Source organism: Schistocerca americana, chromosome 2 (genome assembly GCF_021461395.2).
Source record: "Schistocerca americana isolate TAMUIC-IGC-003095 chromosome 2, iqSchAmer2.1, whole genome shotgun sequence".
NCBI lineage: Eukaryota > Metazoa > Arthropoda > Insecta > Orthoptera > Acrididae > Schistocerca > Schistocerca americana.
In genome coordinates, this window is record NC_060120.1 from 614,638,593 (window position 1) to 614,659,085 (window position 20,493).

The 20,493-nt window shown below is 46.5% G+C and overlaps 1 protein-coding gene across 2 annotated transcripts in view; it reads left to right on the forward strand.

Annotated features, from left to right (window-relative positions):
- Positions 1-20,493, forward strand: part of LOC124595027 (von Willebrand factor C and EGF domain-containing protein-like) — a 181,633-nt gene that overhangs the window by 69,694 nt on the left and 91,446 nt on the right. For both annotated transcript variants that reach the window (XM_047133586.1, XM_047133585.1), the window contains exon 3: positions 14,986-15,112. In XM_047133586.1, coding sequence (XP_046989542.1) covers positions 14,986-15,112 — 127 coding nt within the window. The remainder of the gene's footprint in view (positions 1-14,985; positions 15,113-20,493) is intronic.

The following is a 20,493-nucleotide window of genomic DNA, read 5'->3' on the forward strand; positions in this document are numbered from 1 at the left end:
CTTCTGGTGTCACCGGAGGTCCCTTCCCGACTTCACAACCGGATTATGACCTGTCGTTCATGGATGTTACCCCCTCCTTGTTGGTGACAGGTGGGGACCCGGCGGTATGACTGGCTTTAGCGTGTTCAGCCCCCATTTAAACCATCGTTCTGTGGTTCTCCAATGGAATTGTAATGGATACTATTGTCACCTTACGGAATTGAAATCCCTTCTTTTGTCCTACTCTGCAGCTTGTGTGGTTCTCCAGGAATCTCATTTTACTGATGCTCACTCACCGACCCTCCGTGGGTTCTGTGTTTTCTGTCGAAATCGGGTCGGACCCCTGCGGGCTTCTGGTGGCGTTTGTACGTTGGTCTGTACAGACATTGCTAGCACGTGGATTCCTCTTCAAACTACATTGGAAGCGGTTGCTGCTAGGGTCCACTTACACTCTGTGGTCACAGTTTGCAATCTTTATCTCCCTCCTGACAGGACTCTTACACCTACTGCCTTAACTGCCCTTCTTCAGCGACTTCCTCCTCCCTTCCTCCTCCTTGGGGATTTTAATCATCATCATCCCTTGTGGGGCAGTGCCTTTCCATCTAGACGAGGCCTTCTTATAGACCAATTTATTGCAGACCACGACTTGTGCCTTCTTAATGATGGCTCCCCTACTCATTTCAGTGCCAGTCATGGTACCTTTTCAGCCATTGATCTTTCTCTTTCTTCTCCCTCTCTCCTTCCTTCATTACACTGGTCGCCACACGATGACCTTTGTGATAGTGACCATTTTCCGTTGATTATCTCGCTCCCTTCCAGCTCCCTGATGGACAGGTTATCTCATTGGTCTTTCCAATGTGCCGATTGACCTCTATACACTGCACAGGTCGTGTTTTCTCCCTCTTTGCCCCCCCCCCCCCTCCCTGCGGGTCCGAGGTAAGAATAGGCCTGAGGTATTCCTGCCTGTCGTAAGAGGTGACCAAAAGGAGTTTCAACCGTTTCGGCCTTTAATGTGATTGTCCCCCTTGGGGTTTGACCTCCATTTTTCAAAATTCTACAGAAGTATGAGCCTTTTGGGGAAGGACGCCTTACGTGGTGTCTCACTGGTCCTCAGTGCACTAAGACCTTGGCACTCAGCATTGTAACGTCGTTGTAACCACACCCACTATTCCTCCAATTGGGCCTAAATGCCTGATGGGTTGCACAAGTTACGCCCATAGTGCGTCCCCATCTGCACCTACGATCATGATGGACTTTCCATGGCACCCGAAATCCAGCACGGTAGCCAGCCCGTTGTGGTGGGGTCGTCATGTATCCTCTAGGTTGTAGCCCCCTGACAACACAGGGATTGTACTGCCGATACCTGAGCTGCACCCTTCCCACGTCAGCCAAGGAGTAGATGCCCATCTCCTTGGGGCATCAGGACTCCCGGCAATGGTCATCCTGCCAGGTGGCCCTTGCTGAGGCTGGTTGGCGCCCATGGGGAGAGCCCCTGGTCGGAGTGGGTGGTATCGGGGCGGACGTTTCGCAGATGAAACGTCAACATGTATCAGGTCGCTCTGCAGCAGAGTGTTTTAAAAGGAAAGGTACTGTCTCTGGTTCTGGTTCTCCTGTCCTTTCCCCCTTGGCCACTCCCTGGGAGGAAGGACAGGCCCGCCGGCTTGGGGCGAAGTACTTCCCCCGTTATTTAGTCTGTTCTTGGACCGATGGAAGGACGTTCGCCACCTCCAAGCCCATGTTCTTTGTCCAGCACATCGAGGACATCTTCGGGGAAATCGAGGCTCTCGGTAAAATGCGTTCAGGGTCCGTTCTTATAAAGACCACCTCCGTCACTCAGTCGGCGGCGCTCCAGGCGTGCGACCGACTAGGGGACATCCCAGTTTCCATTGTCCCGCATCTGGCACTGAATAGGACGCAGGGGGTTATTTTTCATCGGGACCTCCTGCTGCAATCTGATGAGGAGCTCAGGGCCAACCTGGAGCACCGAGGCGTGCATTTCGTCCGGCGAGTCCAGCGCGGCCCCAAAGACCATCGCATAGACACCGGGGCCTTTATCCTTGCCTTTGTGAGGAACATGCATGCACCCCACCACCTCGGTGCGTCAATTGTCCTGGCATCCACTCGCCTAGATCTTTAGACTGCCCCGTGTATCAGATGGAGAAGAAGATTCAAGAATTAAAAACTTTGGATCGCCTCTCTTATTCTGAGGCCAGGAAGAAGTATGACCGCCTCCATCCCTTGACGTTGACAACTTCGTTTGCCTCAGTTGTGTCCACTCATTCCACAATACCTTCACCCCTATCCTGTCCCCCCCTCCACCTCCTCACCCCATCCGGGGTCTATGCCTCCACCTCCCAAATCCCTCCCTTGCAAATCCTCCTCCCTCACGGCCCCTGCCCCCTCTGCCCCAGGGGCCACCCTTCCTCCTCCTCCTCCTCCTCCTCCTCCTCCTCCTCCTCCTCCTCCTCTACCCCCTGCGGGTCCGGGGATTAGAATAGGTCCGAGGTATTCCTGCCTGTCGTAAGAGGCGACTAAAAGGAGTCCATCCCCCTCACGGGGGTAGTTAGCGCCTGCGTCCGGAGACGGACGGTTTCACGACCTATAATCGTGGTCTCTTTGGTTTTTCACTTCTCGTTTCTTCCTTCCTTTTGTTGGTTCCTTTCCTTGCTCTTCTCCACTTCACTGTCTTCCTTACTCTTTCCCTTGACTTCTCCTTGCCTTCTCATTGCCTTTTTCTCCTTGCCTTCTCATTGCCTTTTTCTCCTTGCCTTCTCATTGCCTTTTTCTCCTTGCCTTCTCATTGCCTTTTTCTCCTTGCCTTCTCATTGCCTTTTTCTCCTTGCCTTCTCATTGCCTTTTTCTCCTTGCCTTCTCATTGCCTTTTTCTCCTTGCCTTCTCATTGCCTTTTTCTCCTTGCCTTCTCATTGCCTTTTTCTCCTTGCCTTCTCATTGCCTTTTTCTCCTTGCCTTCTCATTGCCTTTTTCTCCTTGCCTTCTCATTGCCTTTTTCTCCTTTCCTTCTCATTGCCTTTTTCTCCTTTCCTTCTCATTGCCTTTTTCTCCTTTCCTTCTCATTGCCTTTTTCTCCTTTCCTTCTCATTGCCTTTTTCTCCTTTCCTTCTCATTGCCTTCTTCTCCTTGCCTTCTCTGGTCTCCGCCTCGGCGTTTGAGACAGTCTGTCCTCTTTCTCCCTCTCTCTCTTCTTTTTCCTCTTCTTCCTTCCTCCCTGTGCGTGTCTGAAGGCCGACCCACGCGTTCGCACGCGTAGCTGGTGACGGGGTAACGCGTAATTCCCCGCCCTGGGTAGACATGTAAGGCACGCGCGTACCCCCTGGTAAAGGCCAGGCCCGGGGAGGGGTGATTGCCTGAGCTGATACCTTCTGACCATGCCGATTGGTCCCTCCGTCTGTTTCTCGGGAGGTGTGACCTGAGGTGTAAACATTCACCTAAGGCGGGAGTGCCCTCTGAGAGGGTCCCCACAAGGAAGGAGCGCGCCATCGGAGACTCTGGCAATCATGGGGGATTCCTCCGCAATGGATTCTACTCCATCGCTTTCGACTTCGACCCAAAAACGGAAACGTGACCAGCCAACAGTGACAAAAGTACTACCGCCTGCCCCACAGTTCCTCGTAGTTTCTCGATCTGAGGACGGAAAGGATTTTTCCTCTGTCAACCCTTTCGTCATTCAGAAGGGCGTAGATGCCATAGCCGGATCTGTCAAATCTTGTACCAGGTTGCGTAACGGTACCTTATTACTAGAAACTGAGAGTGCCTTTCAGGCGCAAAAACTGCTTCGGGCCACACTCTTGTACACGTTCCCTGTCCGGGTGGAGGCCAACTGCACTTTGAATTCGTCTCGTGGTGTAGTCTGTAGTAGCTCCCTCGACGGATTGACTGACGAGGAGCTTCAATCTTTCCTCGCTGAGCAGGGTGTGACGGCTGTCCATCGGGTCATGAAAAAGGTCAACAATGACCTCGTACCGACCCGGACACTTTTCTTGACCTTCGATAGTGTTAAGCTGCCATCGCGCATCAAGGCGGGCTACGAGGTTATTTCTGTTCGCCCCTATGTCCCGACACCTACGCGCTGCTACCAGTGTCAGCGTTTCAATCACACTCGACAGTCTTGCTCCAATGCGGCTAAATGTGTCACTTGTGGCAGGGATGCCCATGAGGGTGACTGTCCACCTCCGTCTCCTCGTTGTGTGAACTGTCAGGGTGACCATGCCGCATCCTCCCGCGACTGTCCTGTCTATAAGGAAGAACGCTGTATCCAGGAAATTCGAGTCAAAGAGAAAGTGTCCACCTCGGCTGCTCGCAAGCTATTGGCTAGTAGGAAGCCCTCGCTGCTCCCAGCGGGGAAATACAGCACTGTCCTCGCCTCTCCTCGGACTACCCGGGAGGTAGCAACCCAGACATGCGATCTGACCTTCAGCACCACGGTCGTCCGTTCGGCCAGTGCTAAGATCGCGCGGTCGACGTCTCCTCTTCCTCCCGTCACCCCACAGACACCAGCCACTTCCTCAGTTTCTGCTAAGTCGAAGACCCCGAAGTCAGATGCACGGGCCTTCAAGAAGGAACCATCCCGTGCAGACTTCCTCCGTCCCTCGACCTCCCAGCCTTCGACCGGTACTTCCACCAAACGTCCTTCTAAAAAGGCGCATAGGAAGCACAGTTCTCCTTCTCCGCCGCGGCGCCTTTCTTCTCCTGCGCCACCCAGCGGTTGCCGCCCCAGGCCGTCATCCGTTTCGCCTGGCCGCACCGCTGGTAGCCGAACATCTGGCCGTTCACCGGCGGAGGAAGCTCCCCCTCCCGGCCATCCTCCCGAGATGGCCGATGACCCTATAGACCCCATGGACGATGACTGTCCGCCTCCTGATAGCGGCGGCAGTGCTCGCTTGAAGCCAGGCCCTAAGCGGCCTTCGAGGTGACCACTTCTATCATCTTCCTTTTCTTACGATGGCACTTATTCACTGGAATATTCGCAGCATTCGCTCCAACCGAGAGGACTTGAAGTTGCTGCTCCGCTTGCATCGTCCGCTCGTCGTAGCCCTCCAGGAAACGAAGCTACGCCCATGCGATCAAATTGCCTTGGCACACTACACCTCTGTGCGTTTTGACCTACCCCCTGTGGTAGGTATCCCAGCTCATGGAGGGGTTATGTTGCTGGTCCGGGATGATATTTACTACGATCCCATCACGTTGCACACCGGCCTGCAGGCAGTTGCCATCCGCATTACTCTCCCCATTTTTACGTTTTCCTTTTGTACCGTTTACGCTCCATCGTCATCTGCCGTTACCAGGGCAGACATGACGCAACTTATTGCTCAGCTACCTGCACCATTTTTGTTAACTGGAGACTTCAATGCCCACCATCCCCTTTGGGGCTCTCCAGCATCCTGCCCGAGGGGCTCCTTGTTAGCAGACCTTTTCACCCAGCTCAATCTTGTCTGCCTCAATACTGGCGCCCCTACTTTTCTTTCGGACACATCTCACACCTATTCCCGTTTAGACCTCTCTATATGTACTCCCCAACTTGCACGCCGGTTTGAGTGGTATGCACTTGCTGATACATATTCGAGCGACCACTTCCCGTGTGTTATCCATCTCCTGCAGCGTACTCCCTCTCCGTGCTCCTCTAGTTGGGCCATCTCCAAGGCAGACTGGGGGCTCTTCTCTTCCAGGGCGACCTTTCAGGATCAAACCTTCACAAGCTGCGATCGTCAGGTCGCACACCTCACGGAAGTCATTCTCGCTGCTGCTGAATATTCCATCCCTCACTCTACTTCTTCTCCACGTCGCGTACCGGTCCCCTGGTGGACCGCAGCATGTAGAGACGCTTTACGTGCTCGTCGACGTGCTTTACACACCTTTAAACGCCACCCTACAGTGGCGAATTGTATTAATTATAAACGATTACGTGCTCAGTGTCGTCGTATTATTAAAGAAAGCAAGAAAGCCAGCTGGGCTGCTTTCACAAGCACCTTCAACAGTTTTACTCCTTCTTCTGTTGTCTGGGGTAGCCTGCGCCGGCTATCTGGCACTAAGGTCCACTCCCCAGTTTCTGGCTTGAAGGTCGCGAATGAAGTCCTTGTGGCCCCTGAGGCTGTCTCCAATGCCTTCGGCCGCTTTTTCGCCGAGGTTTCGAGCTCCGCTCATTATCACCCTGCCTTCCTCCCCCGCAAACAGGCAGAGGAGGCTAGGCCACCTAACTTCCGCTCCTCGAATTGTGAAAGTTATAATGCCCCATTCACCATGCGGGAACTCGAAAACGCACTTGGCCGATCACGGTCCTCCGCTCCAGGGCCTGATTCTATTCATATTCAGATGCTGAAGAACCTTCCTCCTGCGGGTAAAGGTTTTCTTCTTCGTACATACAATCGCATCTGGATTGAGGGACATGTTCCCGCATGCTGGCGCGAGTCTATCGTTGTCCCGATTCCTAAGCCGGGGAGGGCAAGCACTTGCCTTCCAGTTATCGACCTATCTCGCTTACCAGCTGTGTCTGTAAAGTGATGGAGCGAATGGTTAACTCTCGATTGGTTTGGCTGCTCGAGTCTCGACGCCTACTTACCAATGTACAATGTGGATTTCGTAGGCGCCGCTCTGCTGTTGACCATCTGGTTACCTTGTCGACCTTCATTATGAATAACTTCTTGCGGAAGCGCCCGACCGCGGCTGTGTTCTTTGATTTGGAGAAGGCTTATGACACCTGTTGGAGGGCGGGCATTCTCCGCACCATGCATACATGGGGCCTTCGCGGTCGCCTCCCTCTTTTTATTCGTTCCTTTTTACTGGATCGACAGTTTCGGGTACGTGTGGGATCTGTCCTGTCCGACACCTTTTGCCAGGAGAATGGGGTTCCACAGGGCTCAGTTTTGAGCGTCGCTCTCTTCGCCATCGCGATCAATCCAATAATGGATTGCCTCCCAGCTGATGTATCAGGCTCCCTTTTCGTAGACGATTTTACCATCTACTGCAGCGCGCAGTGTACACGTGTCCTGGAGCGCTGTCTTCAGCGTTCTCTTGACCGTCTTTACTCCTGGAGTGTCGCCAATGGCTTCCGTTTTTCTGCCGAGAAGACGGTCTGTATTAACTTCTGGCGCTACAAAGAGTTTCTCCCACCGTCCTTACTACTCGGTCCCGTTGCTCTCCCAATCGTGGAGACAATCAAATTTTTAGGCCTTACCTTTGACAGGAAACTTAGCTGGTCTCCACATGTGTCATATTTGGCCGCCCGTTGTACCCGTTCTTTAAATGTCCTCCGTGTTCTCAGTGGTATGTCATGGGGAGCGGATCGAACCGTCCTACTTCGTCTATATCGGTCGATCGTCCGCTCCAAGCTGGATTATGGGAGCTTCGTATAGTCCTCTGCACGGCCATCCATCTTACGCCGCCTCAACTCCATACAACATCGGGGTTTACGACTTGCGATCGGAGCATTTTATACCAGTCCCGTAGAGAGTCTTCATGCTGACGCTGGCGAATTGCCACTCACCTACCGGCGCGATATACTGCTTTGTCGGTATGCCTGTCGGCTACTGTCAATGCCCGACCATCCGTCTTATCGTTCCTTTTTTGACGACTCTCTTGACCTTCAATACGGGTTGTATGTCTCTGCCTTGCTACCCCCTGGAGTTCGCTTTCGTCGCCCCCTTCAACACCTTAATTTTTCACTCCCTGCAACCTTTCGAGTGGGCGAGAGCCGCACGCCACCTTGGCTCCAGGCTCAGGTCCGCGTTCACCTCGACCTCAGCTCGCTCCCAAAAGAGCTCACCCCCGGTTCGGTCTACCACTCCCGTTTTTTGGAACTTCGTTCGAAGTTCATCGACATGACTTTAATTTATACAGATGGCTCTAAGACCAATGACGGGGCCGGGTGTTCCTTTATTGTTGGGGCACAAAGTTTCCAATACCGGCTCCATGGCCATTGTTCGGTCTTCACAGCTGAGCTCTTTGCCCTCTACCAGGCTGTTCTTTACATCTGCCGCCACCGACATTCTGCTTATGTCATCTGCTCAGATTCCCTGAGCGCCATCCAGAGCCTCAGTGATCCGTACCCGGTTCACCCTTTCGTACACCGGATCCAACGCTCTCTTCAGCAGCTGGTGGACGTCGGTACACCGGTTAGCTTTATGTGGGTTCCTGGCCATGTCGGTATCCCTGGGAACGAAGCTGCAGATGCCGCGGCCAAGGCTGCGGTCCTCCAGCCTCGGACAGCTTCTTGTTGTGTCCCTTCGTCCGATTTTAGCAGGGTCATTTGTCGGCGCGTTGTGTCGCTGTGGCATGCTGATTGGGCTGCACTTACCGACGACAAGCTTCGGGCCTTAAAACCTCTTCCCGTGGCTTGGACGTCCTCCTCACGCCCTTCTCGGCGGGAGGAGGTCGTTTTAGCAAGGTTACGAATTGGACACTGCCAGTTCAGCCATCGCCATCTGCTGGTGGCTGCGCCGGCGCCGTTCTGCCCATGTGGGCACTTGCTGACGGTTACACATTTTAATGTCCTGTCCAGATCTTAACACACTGCGCCTCGATCTTAACCTGCCTAATACTTTAGATGCCATTTTAGCGGATGACCCACGAGCAGCTGCTCGTGTTCTTTGTTTTATCAATTTGACAAACCTCGCTAAGGACATTTGATGATGTTTTTTAGTCCTATGCCTGTCAGTCTGTCTTTTATTGTGTTTTCCCTTTTAGTTGTTGTTGTCAACTTGTGCCTCGCGGTGCATTCTTAGAGTAGTCAGGGCGCTAATGACCACTGAAGTTGTGCGCCCGAAAGCCACAAAAAAAAAAAAAAAAAAACCTCCTCCTCCTCCTCCTCCTCCTCCTTCCCCTCCGCCACCTGAGAAGCGATCCTCTTCTCAGGCGTCCATCAGGGAAACGTTCCAGACCCCGGCTTCCGAGGTCCGGCATTCCAAAACGGACTCTGCGCGTGAGGACCTTCTTCGGGTCCCGCCCACCATCCCCATGCCTCATCGGACTTCCAAGAAGGCCTCTCAGAAGAAGTCTTTATCCCCCTCTTCACCCCGGTGCGTTTCGTCTGACGCTCCATCCGTGAGTCGCTGCTCCCGGCCATCCTCAGTTTCGCCGGGATGCTCTGCTGCCAGGCACTCAGCTGGCCTCTCGTCGGCGAATGATGCTGCCCCTCCTATGCAACCCGGGAAAGCGGCCGACTCGATGGAACAGGATCCGCCTCCCACCGGTTGTAGCGTTGTTCCCTCAAAACCTGGCCCTCCGCGGCTGTCGAGGTGACCAGCTTTTCACCCGTTTCATTCCCCCCTTTTTTCTGACTAGCGATGGCTTTGTTACATTGGAACATCAGAGGTATTCGATCTAATCGGGAGGAATTACAACTGCTCCTCCGCCTGCGCTGTCCGCTCGTCCTTGGTCTCCAGGAAACCAAGTTGCGCCCAACTGACCGTATTGCTTTTACCCACTATACCTCGGAGCGGTCTGACCTCACACCTGTGGACGGTATTCCAGCTAATGGTGGGGTCATGTTGCTCGTTCGGGACGATGTCTATTACCATCCCATCCCATTGACCACCCCACTCCAAGCAATAGCTGTCCGTATTACTCTTTCTGCCTTTACTTTTTCTGTTTGTACCATATACACTCCGTCATCCGCAGTTAGTCGGGCTGACCTGATGCACCTGATTGTTCAGCTTCCTCTGCCGTTTTTATTGTTTGGCGACTTCAATGCCCATCATCCCCTTTGGGGCTCACCTGCATCCTGTCAGAGGGGCTCCCTCTTGGCGGATGTCTTCAACCATCTCAATCTTGTCTGCCTCAATACTGGCGCCCCGACTTTCCTCTCGGACTCTACTCATACCTACTCCCACTTGGACCTCTCGATCTGTTCTACCACTCTTGCCCGTCGGTTCAAGTGGTATGTCCTTTCTGACACCTATTCGAGCGACCACTTCCCCTGTGTCGTTTGTCTCCTGCACCACACCCCCATCCCCACGCCCTTCAAGCTGGAACATACCGAAAGCTGACTGGGGACTTTACTCCTCCCTGGCGACCTTTCTGGACCATGATTTTCTCAGTTGTGACAGTCAGGTCGAATACCTCACGGCTGTTATCATCAATGCTGCCGAACGTTCCATTCCTCGTACTACCTCTTCTTCACGTCACGTTTCCGCCCCCTGGTGGAATGAGGCTTGTAGAGACGCTATCCGTGCTCGACGATGTGCTTTATGCACCTTTCGCCGCCATCCTACATTGGCGAATTGTATTGGATACAAACGACTCCAAGCGCCATGCCGTAGAGTCATCAAAGACAGCAAGAAAGCTTGTTGGGCCTCTTTCACCTGACAAGATAGGAGGTCAGCAACTGGAAGCAGTTAATTCCATAAATTATCTGGGAGAAGCATTAGTACTGATTTAAAATGGAATGATCATGTAAAGTTGATCGTCGGTAAAGCAGATGCCAGACTGAGATTCATTGGAAGAATCCTAAGGAAATGCAATCCGAAAACAAAGGAAGTAGGTTACAGTACACTTGTTCGCCCACTGCTTGAATATTGCTCAGCAGTGTGAGATCCGTACCAGATAGTGTTGATAGAAGAGATAGAGAAGATCCAATGGAAAGCAGCGCGATTTGTTACAGGATCATTTCGTAATCGCGAAAGCATTACAGAGATGATAGATAAACTCCAGTGGAAGACTCTGCAGGAGAGACGCTTAGTAGCTCGGTATGGGCTTTTGTTGAAGTTTCGAGAACATACCTTCACCGAGGAGTCAAGCAGTATATTGCTCCCTCCTATGTATATCTCGTGAAGAGACCATGAGGATAAAATCAGAGAGACTAGAGCCCACACAGAGGCATACCAACAATCTTTCTTTCCATGAAAAATACGAGACTGGAATAGGAGGGAGAACAGATAGAGGTACTCAAGGTGCCCTCCGCCGCACACCGTCAGGTGGCTTGCGGAGTATGGATGTAGATGTAGATGGCACCTAATATTGCATTTACCATTCCTCTATGTGATCTGGTAGTAACACAGTTATTTTCCAGGTCCCTGTGCCTAAGATAGATGGGAAAATATCTGCCACAAAAAATTGCTCATGTAACGGGTAGACAAACTGATATCAATCATGAGCTCTTTATAACCATACATGTTTATGCTTGAATTGTTAACTGGTAATGGTTTCAAAGGCTTAATCATTTGCAGTCTGTGCAATGTTAGATTATTCTTCCAGCATGTCAGAATGGCATAAAGGAATAGTGTATTCTGCCTACAACTGTCACATGGTTCATGACTGCTGGAGACCATGGCACCTACAGCAGGCCGCCATTGCCATTTGAGAATCCACAAGCTTTTGCGCATAGCTCGTGGGCTGAACTACCAGTGATACCAGTTGTGGTGTGGGCTTGATCCTGTTTGGAATGTGACTGCATCTTGTTACTGGTGGTAGTTAACCATTCCGAGTTACAAAGCCACGTAGCCATCATGTCTTGCAGCTACCTGATCCCCTCAGCGATACCTGGTTTTCGTCTGTAGATTGTGGCTGCACAGCTTATCTTTGATTCTTCTAACTTGTCACCTGTTTGCAGAAGCTTGTCAAGAAACTGTCCTTTGTACACAATCAATATCAGCTGAACTTGATGAGAAAGCTGTTGTCACCAGACGTGTAGTAATAATTCATCAGATATTATGCTTGCGTCTACCACAGTGCTTAAATGTCTCCAGAATTCAAATTTACCAATGTCCCCATGTTTCTTCTGATACATCACCAGGGAAAGTAATTTCATGCAGAAAATGACTAATGACATTTCAAGCGTGACGTGTGCTTGTCTCAGTGCCAGATGTAGGATCACATCGGAGACTATCACTGTTCCCCCCTTGATCCAGGTTACTAATTGCAAGTGTGAATTTGTCACAGTTTTCAGTTATGCATTGTTGATTGAAGGTATTATCTAGTATCACAAACCATATGTCTGGTTCAGTAGCTGTGAATGGAGGTGCTATTAACAGCAGTGATGGTGTGGTTCATAGTGACGAGTTCATATGTGAAAAATATTAGATGTGTATGTGTTCATGGTGTGGCTGCTAGTACTAGAACTTCTAAATTTGTAGAATCCATTCTGCTGTCATTCCTCAGTGTTGCAAGCTCCAAAACCTCCATCTCCTGCTTTAGCAGTTGTATCTCTCTGTCTGTGGTTTGTAGAAGTTTGTTAGCTTATTTCATATTTAGCATATCTGCTACACAATATTATTGCTGTGAGAGCTGTCCTTGTTCTGGGATCAACAATTACATGGGCAACAAATTAAATCCATATATAAAGTTACTTGGGACAGAATCCTCTCTAGAAAATGAGTCAAAAAATAAAAACTTGATAATATTCACTGCACTTGTATGAGTAAACGTAGCACACATCACTGGTTACTTCCACGTTCCAACAATGGATATGTTAAGATGCCTGTTAGTTAGCTGAAGCAAGAGTAGATAGATTTTGAGCTGAAGTACTTTATGCAGCTGTATATCTTAAAAACAGAATAATAGCTAATGCTGTTGAAAGGAAAACTTCTTATGAGATATGGAAAGAAATCTAACATTAAACATTCAAAGTTGTATAGTAGTAGAATTTTTGTATGAGTATCAGAACAACTGAGGAAGTGAAAGGTGGATCTTAAAGCAGTCTTGGGAATTTTAATGGATTACAGTGAAGTTGGATACAGAGTATTGGTTAATGATAACTTAATCATTGTGAGACATGTTGATATTGTGGAAGTGTATGTCAGGTACTTTAATCTAAAGGACTCTGATTTAGGGGGTGAATGTTTTAATGATTTTGAGTGCAAAAGTATAGACAGTGAAGTTGTAAATAAGCAAATGGAAGAAAATGGTATCAATGGGAATCGAGCAATCAGAAACAAGAACAAGAATGGGAGTTAAGAATGTCAACTAGAAAACAGTGCTTGTAGATTTGATGATTGCCATGAGTAATGTCATTTTATAAACTTCTGTAGTGCTGGTAAACAGAAAATTTTGTAGTGGTGATGAATAGTAAAGTGTCAAAAGTTTACAGGTAAGCAATGGATAAGGGAATGGAATACTTAAATAAAAATAAAACTTGGGATCTAGCAATGAAACCAATGAGTGTTAATTTTTTTTAATGTTGTATAGGTTTTTTACAAGAAAATTGGATAACAATTGTAAAACAAGATTAATTGTAAGATACTTTCAACAAAAAGAAACTGTATATAGTATTTATTCATCAGTTTCTATGATGTAAACATTGAAACTTTCGTTGTCATGTTGTCAAAAGGGCTTAATTGTAGATGTAATGGCTGAACAGACTGTATTTTTATATAGTAAAGTTTTCTCAGAAATTTGTGTAAAGCAACCTGCAGGATATGAGGATGAAACAGGCAATGTCTGTGAGTTACTTAGGGTGCTATGTAGTTTGAGGAAGTCCTAGAATTAACAGAAAGAGGACTGACATAGGAAAATTTCACAATATCCCAAAATGTCTTTGCAGGCAGCTCAAGTTTTTGAAATCAACAAAATATAGATTTTCAATCTTCTGTACAAAGAGGTAGATCATTAATAAAAATTATAAAGTAGGGGGGCCAGAACTGAGCCATGAGGCACATCACATGTGATGGTGCCCAAATTCTGATAACCCTGAGAGACCCTCTCGACAGTACAACACTGCCTTCTGTTAGGAAGGTATAAATAAAGCCACTTCTCTGCTGCACCACTTATATCTAGGTACACAACATTTTTTGGATCCCTTACAAGATATGATCCTCATTTTTTATTTTGGTATGTTCATAACAAACTGCTCTCCCTGTTTTGCTCGTCTCAAAATTCTAGATATTTTTACTTTGTTTAAATTATCCTTTCCTACCTTCAAGAACATCTTCTTTGATGCCTGTGTGCCCTTGTTAATTTCTGTGCCCTGTAACATGCAGTGAACAGAGGTACATATGTGGGGTGATGCATTCTGTATTCATACTTATGACGTGGTTTTTCATGGTATAGTTAGTTGCTCACCAGCCTTCATTATCCACCATTGCGTTAGTGAGCAATTTGCTGCACATTGGGTTGTCTATCCACTGTTACATTCTACAACAGTCAGTAGTGATCCCTGTCAAAACTTTGTTGCCTATGGCAATTGATTCCCAATCAAGTTACTTGCGGTGTACCTTTGACACAGTGGTACATGAAATGCCCACTACCTGTGTAACCTCTGAAATGGAGTGTTCTTTGTATTGGGCTCTCTCAAACTATCCCCATTTAGGTGCTCCCATATTGTGTTTTTTGCCCATCCTGTGCTTAGCTGTCATTGCATTTAACAATATTCAAATAAAAGTAGGTTGTAATACAATATCACATAATGTAGATGGGTTATTCAACAGCGTATACTGTAATTGAACTGTATATGTGTTTTTCAGGTCCAGCCATATGGGCTGCTCTACACAAGAAGAAAATTTCGGAATAGTATCAGCTGACTTTGTTTTGCAGGGTACTACATATGTGGATGAACACAGGAACACAGTCTGGGGCGGGGAGGGGAGGGGCGGGGAGGGGAGGGGCGGGGAGGGGAGGGGAGGGGAGGGGAGGGGTGCAATATCTATGTCAATCATGCACACAAACAGAGCTATGGGGGGAAAGGCTAGTATCTGATAAAGAATTCCAGCTTGATAGCCAAACAGTACCATGTTTATGTATATATTTAGTGCTCAGTGTCTCTTGTATATGTTGAGCATTTATCTTACAGGTTTTCATTATTATTGTCCTGGTGCAGGTAGAAAAATTTGCTTCCTGACTTTTATAATAAATTGCATACATTTGAGAAAGTAGACTCATCGAACATTGAAAATTGTCTTGTGTGTGTGTGTGTGTGTGTGTGTGTGTGTGTGTGTGTGTGTGTGTGTGTGTGTGTGTCAGTCTGATTAGGCAAAGAAAGCCTTCTTTTATGCTGTGGCAAGACTTTTCATTTTTGATACTGTTTTCAAAACTGTCCTCTAATGGATCCCTACTGTGTTTAGGTGAATGGGATAAACAAGACATTGAAAAATGTTGGCTGAAAGGTAAACAGTACAACATTGGAGAGGATGTTAGACCACTGGATGAACCATGTGTTCATGAATGTTCTTGTAGAGTTGATGGAAAAAGGTCAGTGTGAATAGAGAGTAGCTTATTCATATTAAACGAGCTATTTACTTCATGGATCTATGTAGTGATTTACTCTTGTATTGACCTTGTTTACAGTACCACATGTTTTGTTAAGATTTTTGCTGTAGAAATACTAATATATCTAAAGAGCTGTTGCACATGATAAAGGTTTTAGTTTTATGTAAATAAGAATTTCTCCAGCTCAGTTGTCTTACACAAAACATAACTTCTGAAGTTATACAGTTATTTAATATTGTGAATAAGTACTGGAACAAGCTATGAATAAAATTATTACATTGATCAGTGAAAAATCTAAATTAGTAGTAAAGTGTAGCAAGGTGAAATAACACTCCTAACGTCCCTTTTACTCGTACGAAATGCATGGTCTCATAGTGAAAGAAATTAATGAAATTTGAGTTTCCAAGTGGTTATGTACTGATGGGCTTTCAGGTGAATGCTGTCAAGTGTTGACTGTTGTAGGGTTGCTATCACCTGTGAAACGCTGTATCCCCGTCCAGTGCCTTATAAGATAATGTTTTGTTTTGTTTTATACTCTTGAAGTTCCCGACAGCAGATACCAAGCTGTGCTTCACCTGTAAACTGCTGTCTGTATTGAGTGTTATCCAAACTTTTTCATCCCTCTCACTTTTATTGTGCTCTCCCAGGACAAATAGGTCCATTTAATGGCAGACTTATTGACAAATGCAAGTTGTTGTCACTTTCATTGGGCATATTCTGCTACCACTGATTCCTTGAACTAAAATAGACAAAACATCTCTTGTATTCCATAAGGTGCTCAATAGTGTGCAGTCTGTTTGACTTCCACATGATATTTTGTGTATTCCAGGCATTCTGAGACCTATATCATTTTTACAGATCCTGAGAGTTGAATTTTTGCTGGAAGCCTGATGACTGAATTGATTTTATGCCTCTTCAGAAAGTGGCTAATTTTTCCTGTCTTAGAGCCATAAAATGGCAATAACACAAGACTCCTTCATGTGGTCTTTGAGAGCCTTCTGCTTACGTGACTTTAGTGAAATGGATTGAAAAATTTGTTGGTTGTTTTAGCCATTTTCCTTGGATGCTTTCTCTAAGTGACTTATTTCTTGCAGCAGATTTTCATCATCTCAAATAAGTTCCACATCAGCCACCTAGATGCTTAGAATCAACTGTTGGGTTGGATTTATGGTAAACACTGTGGACATGGACATCATGAAACAGTTCATCTTTACCTCTATGATGCTTAACTGTGATTATGCATGTTAATGTGCTCGAAGAACCCTCCCAACTGTTCAGATTTGAGGCCGGACAACAGTGTGACAAGTGTGCCAGTGATGATCTGATAAAGGCATCTGGGCTTTGCAGTAACCATGTTCAAGATGATATCAGAGTTCTCAGTAAGCATATTGTCTATAATTGGAAGTAGCAGGCTTCTCACTGTGACACCGTCTGTCTAGTTAAAATATTCTCAACCAGACAAAAAATATAATATCAGAGTCTGACTAAAAATATCTAAAACAGTGTCAGCAAAGAACTAGTAGAGCAGGCCTATACTCTTTGGTGGACATACACACAAATAATTACACTACATCATAGATGGCCATCATATCTCCTCCTTGAAGGTACAAGGGTTTAATTTGGCCTATGAAGCTGGTCATATTCTTTCTGTTGCATACAGTAGACAAAATGTGGAGTAAGAATGCTGGCCAGATGTTTCACAATTCTATAAGCTGGCAACATAGTATTGCTCATGATGGACCAATAAATGTCTTCTTAAGAACGTTTGTAATGACTCTCTTCCACCTATTGTATTCAACAACATACATATATCATTAAAGGGGCAAATGGCATCTGAGTTAGTGTAGTGAAAAAAGTGAGAGAGATGATAATTTCTAATAATACCCTCAATAAAGATGGTGGCCTAAGTCTAAAAACATCTGTTGGAGGGCTGAAGCAGGTATGGCAGGCACAAAGAAAACATTGTCTTAGATAGCACTGGACAAGGCCCAAGTGGCATCACAGACAATAGCCTGGCTATATAAAGATGTAAGCATCATCTGCATGATGGTAGACACTTAACAATGATCAAGCAGCACTCATCCAAAAACTAGTGAATATTTAATCACTTGATGTGGCCAATAGTTAGAAACTTTGTATTAACTACTTTTCTTCTTTCTTTTTTGTACCTCATCTGTATGCAGTATCCTTTAGAAGCTGTAATTTTGTAATTCTTTTTGTTCAGAAAGCGACTTAGACTTGGTTGGTGACAATAACAAATATTTCATATAGAAACATTGCAGTGAAGAGAATCTTTAGAATTTAAGAATCAAAATATGGAGAAAACAAAGTTCAACCCTAGTTATAAGGGTTTGTTTTAGGATTCCCATTTGAAGAGCCTATTATGTAAAGAACACTTTCTATTTTTTCCCAGTTTTGCAGCTGAGGAAACTAAAATTCAAAAATTAGAAAATGCCATGTGAAGAATATGCAGCCAATAACTAATCAAAATAGCTTCACTTTGTCTTTCCTATTATTACTTGAAAATATTTTATAAAAACTTTATAATGTGAGTCTAAATAAGCAGTATAAACACAATATAAACCACAATTTAGTCAGTCTACATTTAACCTTCATGTGCAACTCAGCATCTCCACTATGTAGTGAGTAGCAACTATCCTTTTCATAATATTGTCATTATTCAATCCTGAATTTTCCCTTGTTTGATTTAACCTTCATTTGAGACACAGGCTTACTCATGCAGTCACTTCTTGTCATTAATAATCATTTTAGTAACAGATATTCAGTTAGCACCAAACTACTGTAAAGTACTGTCATCATTTAGCATTCATTGAAAAATGTTCTGAAGTCAGCAGAAAGTTGTATCGGAGTTCAGGCAGGATGAGTTCAGTAACCATCAAAATCATTTTATGTTCGGCATCCAACATATTGATCAATAGTCATTCAGTAATAGAAATTCATAGTCAGTAACATAGTCATATGTAGTTAAATCACCAGGATAGTTTATCACTTGCATAGTTGGTTTTGATTCTGTGATTCCTATGTACATTGATGAACTATTTTTTTAGAAATACTTAATCTTGGGAACAGCAAGCCCATCATCATCAGTGTTCTTCTAATAACAAATTCCACTCACTGAAATCTAATCATAGTGTCATCTTGGTCATTTTGATTTATCATCTGTTTATTTACCAATTTAATTAAAAGATGTCTCGCTAGGCATTACAGTCAGTACTTTCACTGTGGCATTAAAGAAGAATAGGAAAAGGAAATCAAAGTGACTTCTAAATATAGGTTTGTTTAAGTGTGTTTCAGGCTTTCAAAAAAGTTTGTAGAAGAAAACCCTGCAGTATAATACAAATTTATTTTCAGGCAATACCTTGCTAAGTGTTTGTTTGGCTCCTGTAAAGCCTTTTCCCTGCAAAGAACACCCTTAAGTTTCAGCAAAGCTAAATAAGACACATTGTATTTTGGAGTTTCCTACTACCTTCAGAAAGCTGGTGAACAATCATAACTATAGGAAAAAAATGTTTCGGACTTTAACAAAAAACCATTTATCACCACCATAGTTTCAAATTCTAATAATGAAAAATAGCAAACAAACAAAAGAACAGCCCAGTGCTGTTCATATCTTCTCCATGAACATAGTTTGTCCACACAAAAACTACACAACAATATTTTGCTTCTCTGTTGTCACTAGTCTCACTGTAGGGAAAGCCTTACATCCCTCAGCCCAGTTCCACATTCATCCATCCTGCCAATGATGCAGCTCATACGATGAGTAGTCGCTTGGCTTTTCTTATTGATTAAAAACTAAGCAGCAAGCCTTCTGCACTGAAATTCCTACAGTGGTGACCCCACTATGAGCAGCAGCATCTATTTTGATGTGAGAAATGTATTTTGTGATTATTGTTCGCTTCAACAATGATGTCATTTCATGATTGCCATCTTTTCAACAATTTGTATGGAATTGTGACTTAAGAATCACCCACACAGTCTCCTCTTCTCTTTTTTTTTTTTTTTTTGTGGATACGTGCGTAGCGAGCACGGGGCCCCGAGCTAATGTGGCCTTCCTTCCTTTCCGGGCTGCATACCTTCCCTTTCCGCATCCTTCCCCATCCCCTGTCTTCACCCCCCCCCCCTCACCTCTTGCTCTTTCCTTCACTTTCTCCCCCTCTGGGAGTATGGTTTGCGCCTACGTCCGGAGACGGACGCTTGTAAATGTACCGCATTCTTCTTCTTCCTTGCTTGTATGTCTTCTTCCTTCCTTTGTCCATCTCCTTTCCTTACCTCTTCTCTTTACCCTTTTCTCCGCTGCGGCGTTTGAGACCCCCTCTTCTTTCCTTTCCCTTTCTCTTTCTTCCTCCCTGTGCGTGTCTGAAGGCCGACCCACGCACTTCCATGCGTAGCCGGTGACGGGGTAACGCGTAATTCCCCGCCCCGGGTAGACAGGTAGGACACGTACGTACCCCCTGGTAAAGGCCAGGCTCAGGGAGGGGTGATTACCCGAGCTGATACCTTCCGAAAGTGCCGATTGGTCCCTCCGTCCGTATGTCGGGAGGTGTGACCTGAGGTGTGAACAATCACCTAAGGCGGGTGTGCCCTCGGTGAGGGCCCCCACAAGGGAGGAGCGCGCCATCGGAGACGCCGGTAATCATGGGGGATTCTTCCGCAATGGTTTCCTCACCTTCCACTATGTCTGCTCACAAACGTAAGTTCACTGAGTCTCAGCCACAGACGGTTCTTCCATCGTTGCCACAGTTCCTTGTTGTTTCTCGGTCTGACGAAGGTCACGACTTTTCCACGGTCAACCCTTTCATTATTCAGAAAGGTGTCGACGCAATTGCGGGTCCTGTAAAGTCTTGTTCCAGATTACGGAATGGTACCCTGTTGTTAGAAACACACAGTGCCCTCCAGGCTCAAAAATTGCTGCGTACTTCTCTGCTCCACACCTTCCCTGTCCGGGTGGAACCGCACCGTACCTTAAATTCCTCGCGTGGAGTCGTTTATACACGCTCCCTCGATGGATTGTCTGACGAAGAAATTCAGCACTACCTGTCTGACCAGGGCGTCACCGCTGTTCATCGGGTTATGAAAAGGGTTGACTCGAACATCATTCCAACCCGCACTGTCTTCTTGACTTTTGACAAAGTTCAACTCCCATCAAAAATCAAAGCAGGCTATGAGATAATTTCCGTTCGCCCTTATGTCCCAAACCCTACGCGTTGCTATCGATGTCAGCGTTTTAATCACACCAGCCAGTCCTGTTCCAATCCGGCCAAATGTGTTACGTGTGGCAGGGATGCCCATGAGGGTGCTTGTCCACCTCCATCCCCTCGCTGCATCAACTGTATGGGTGACCA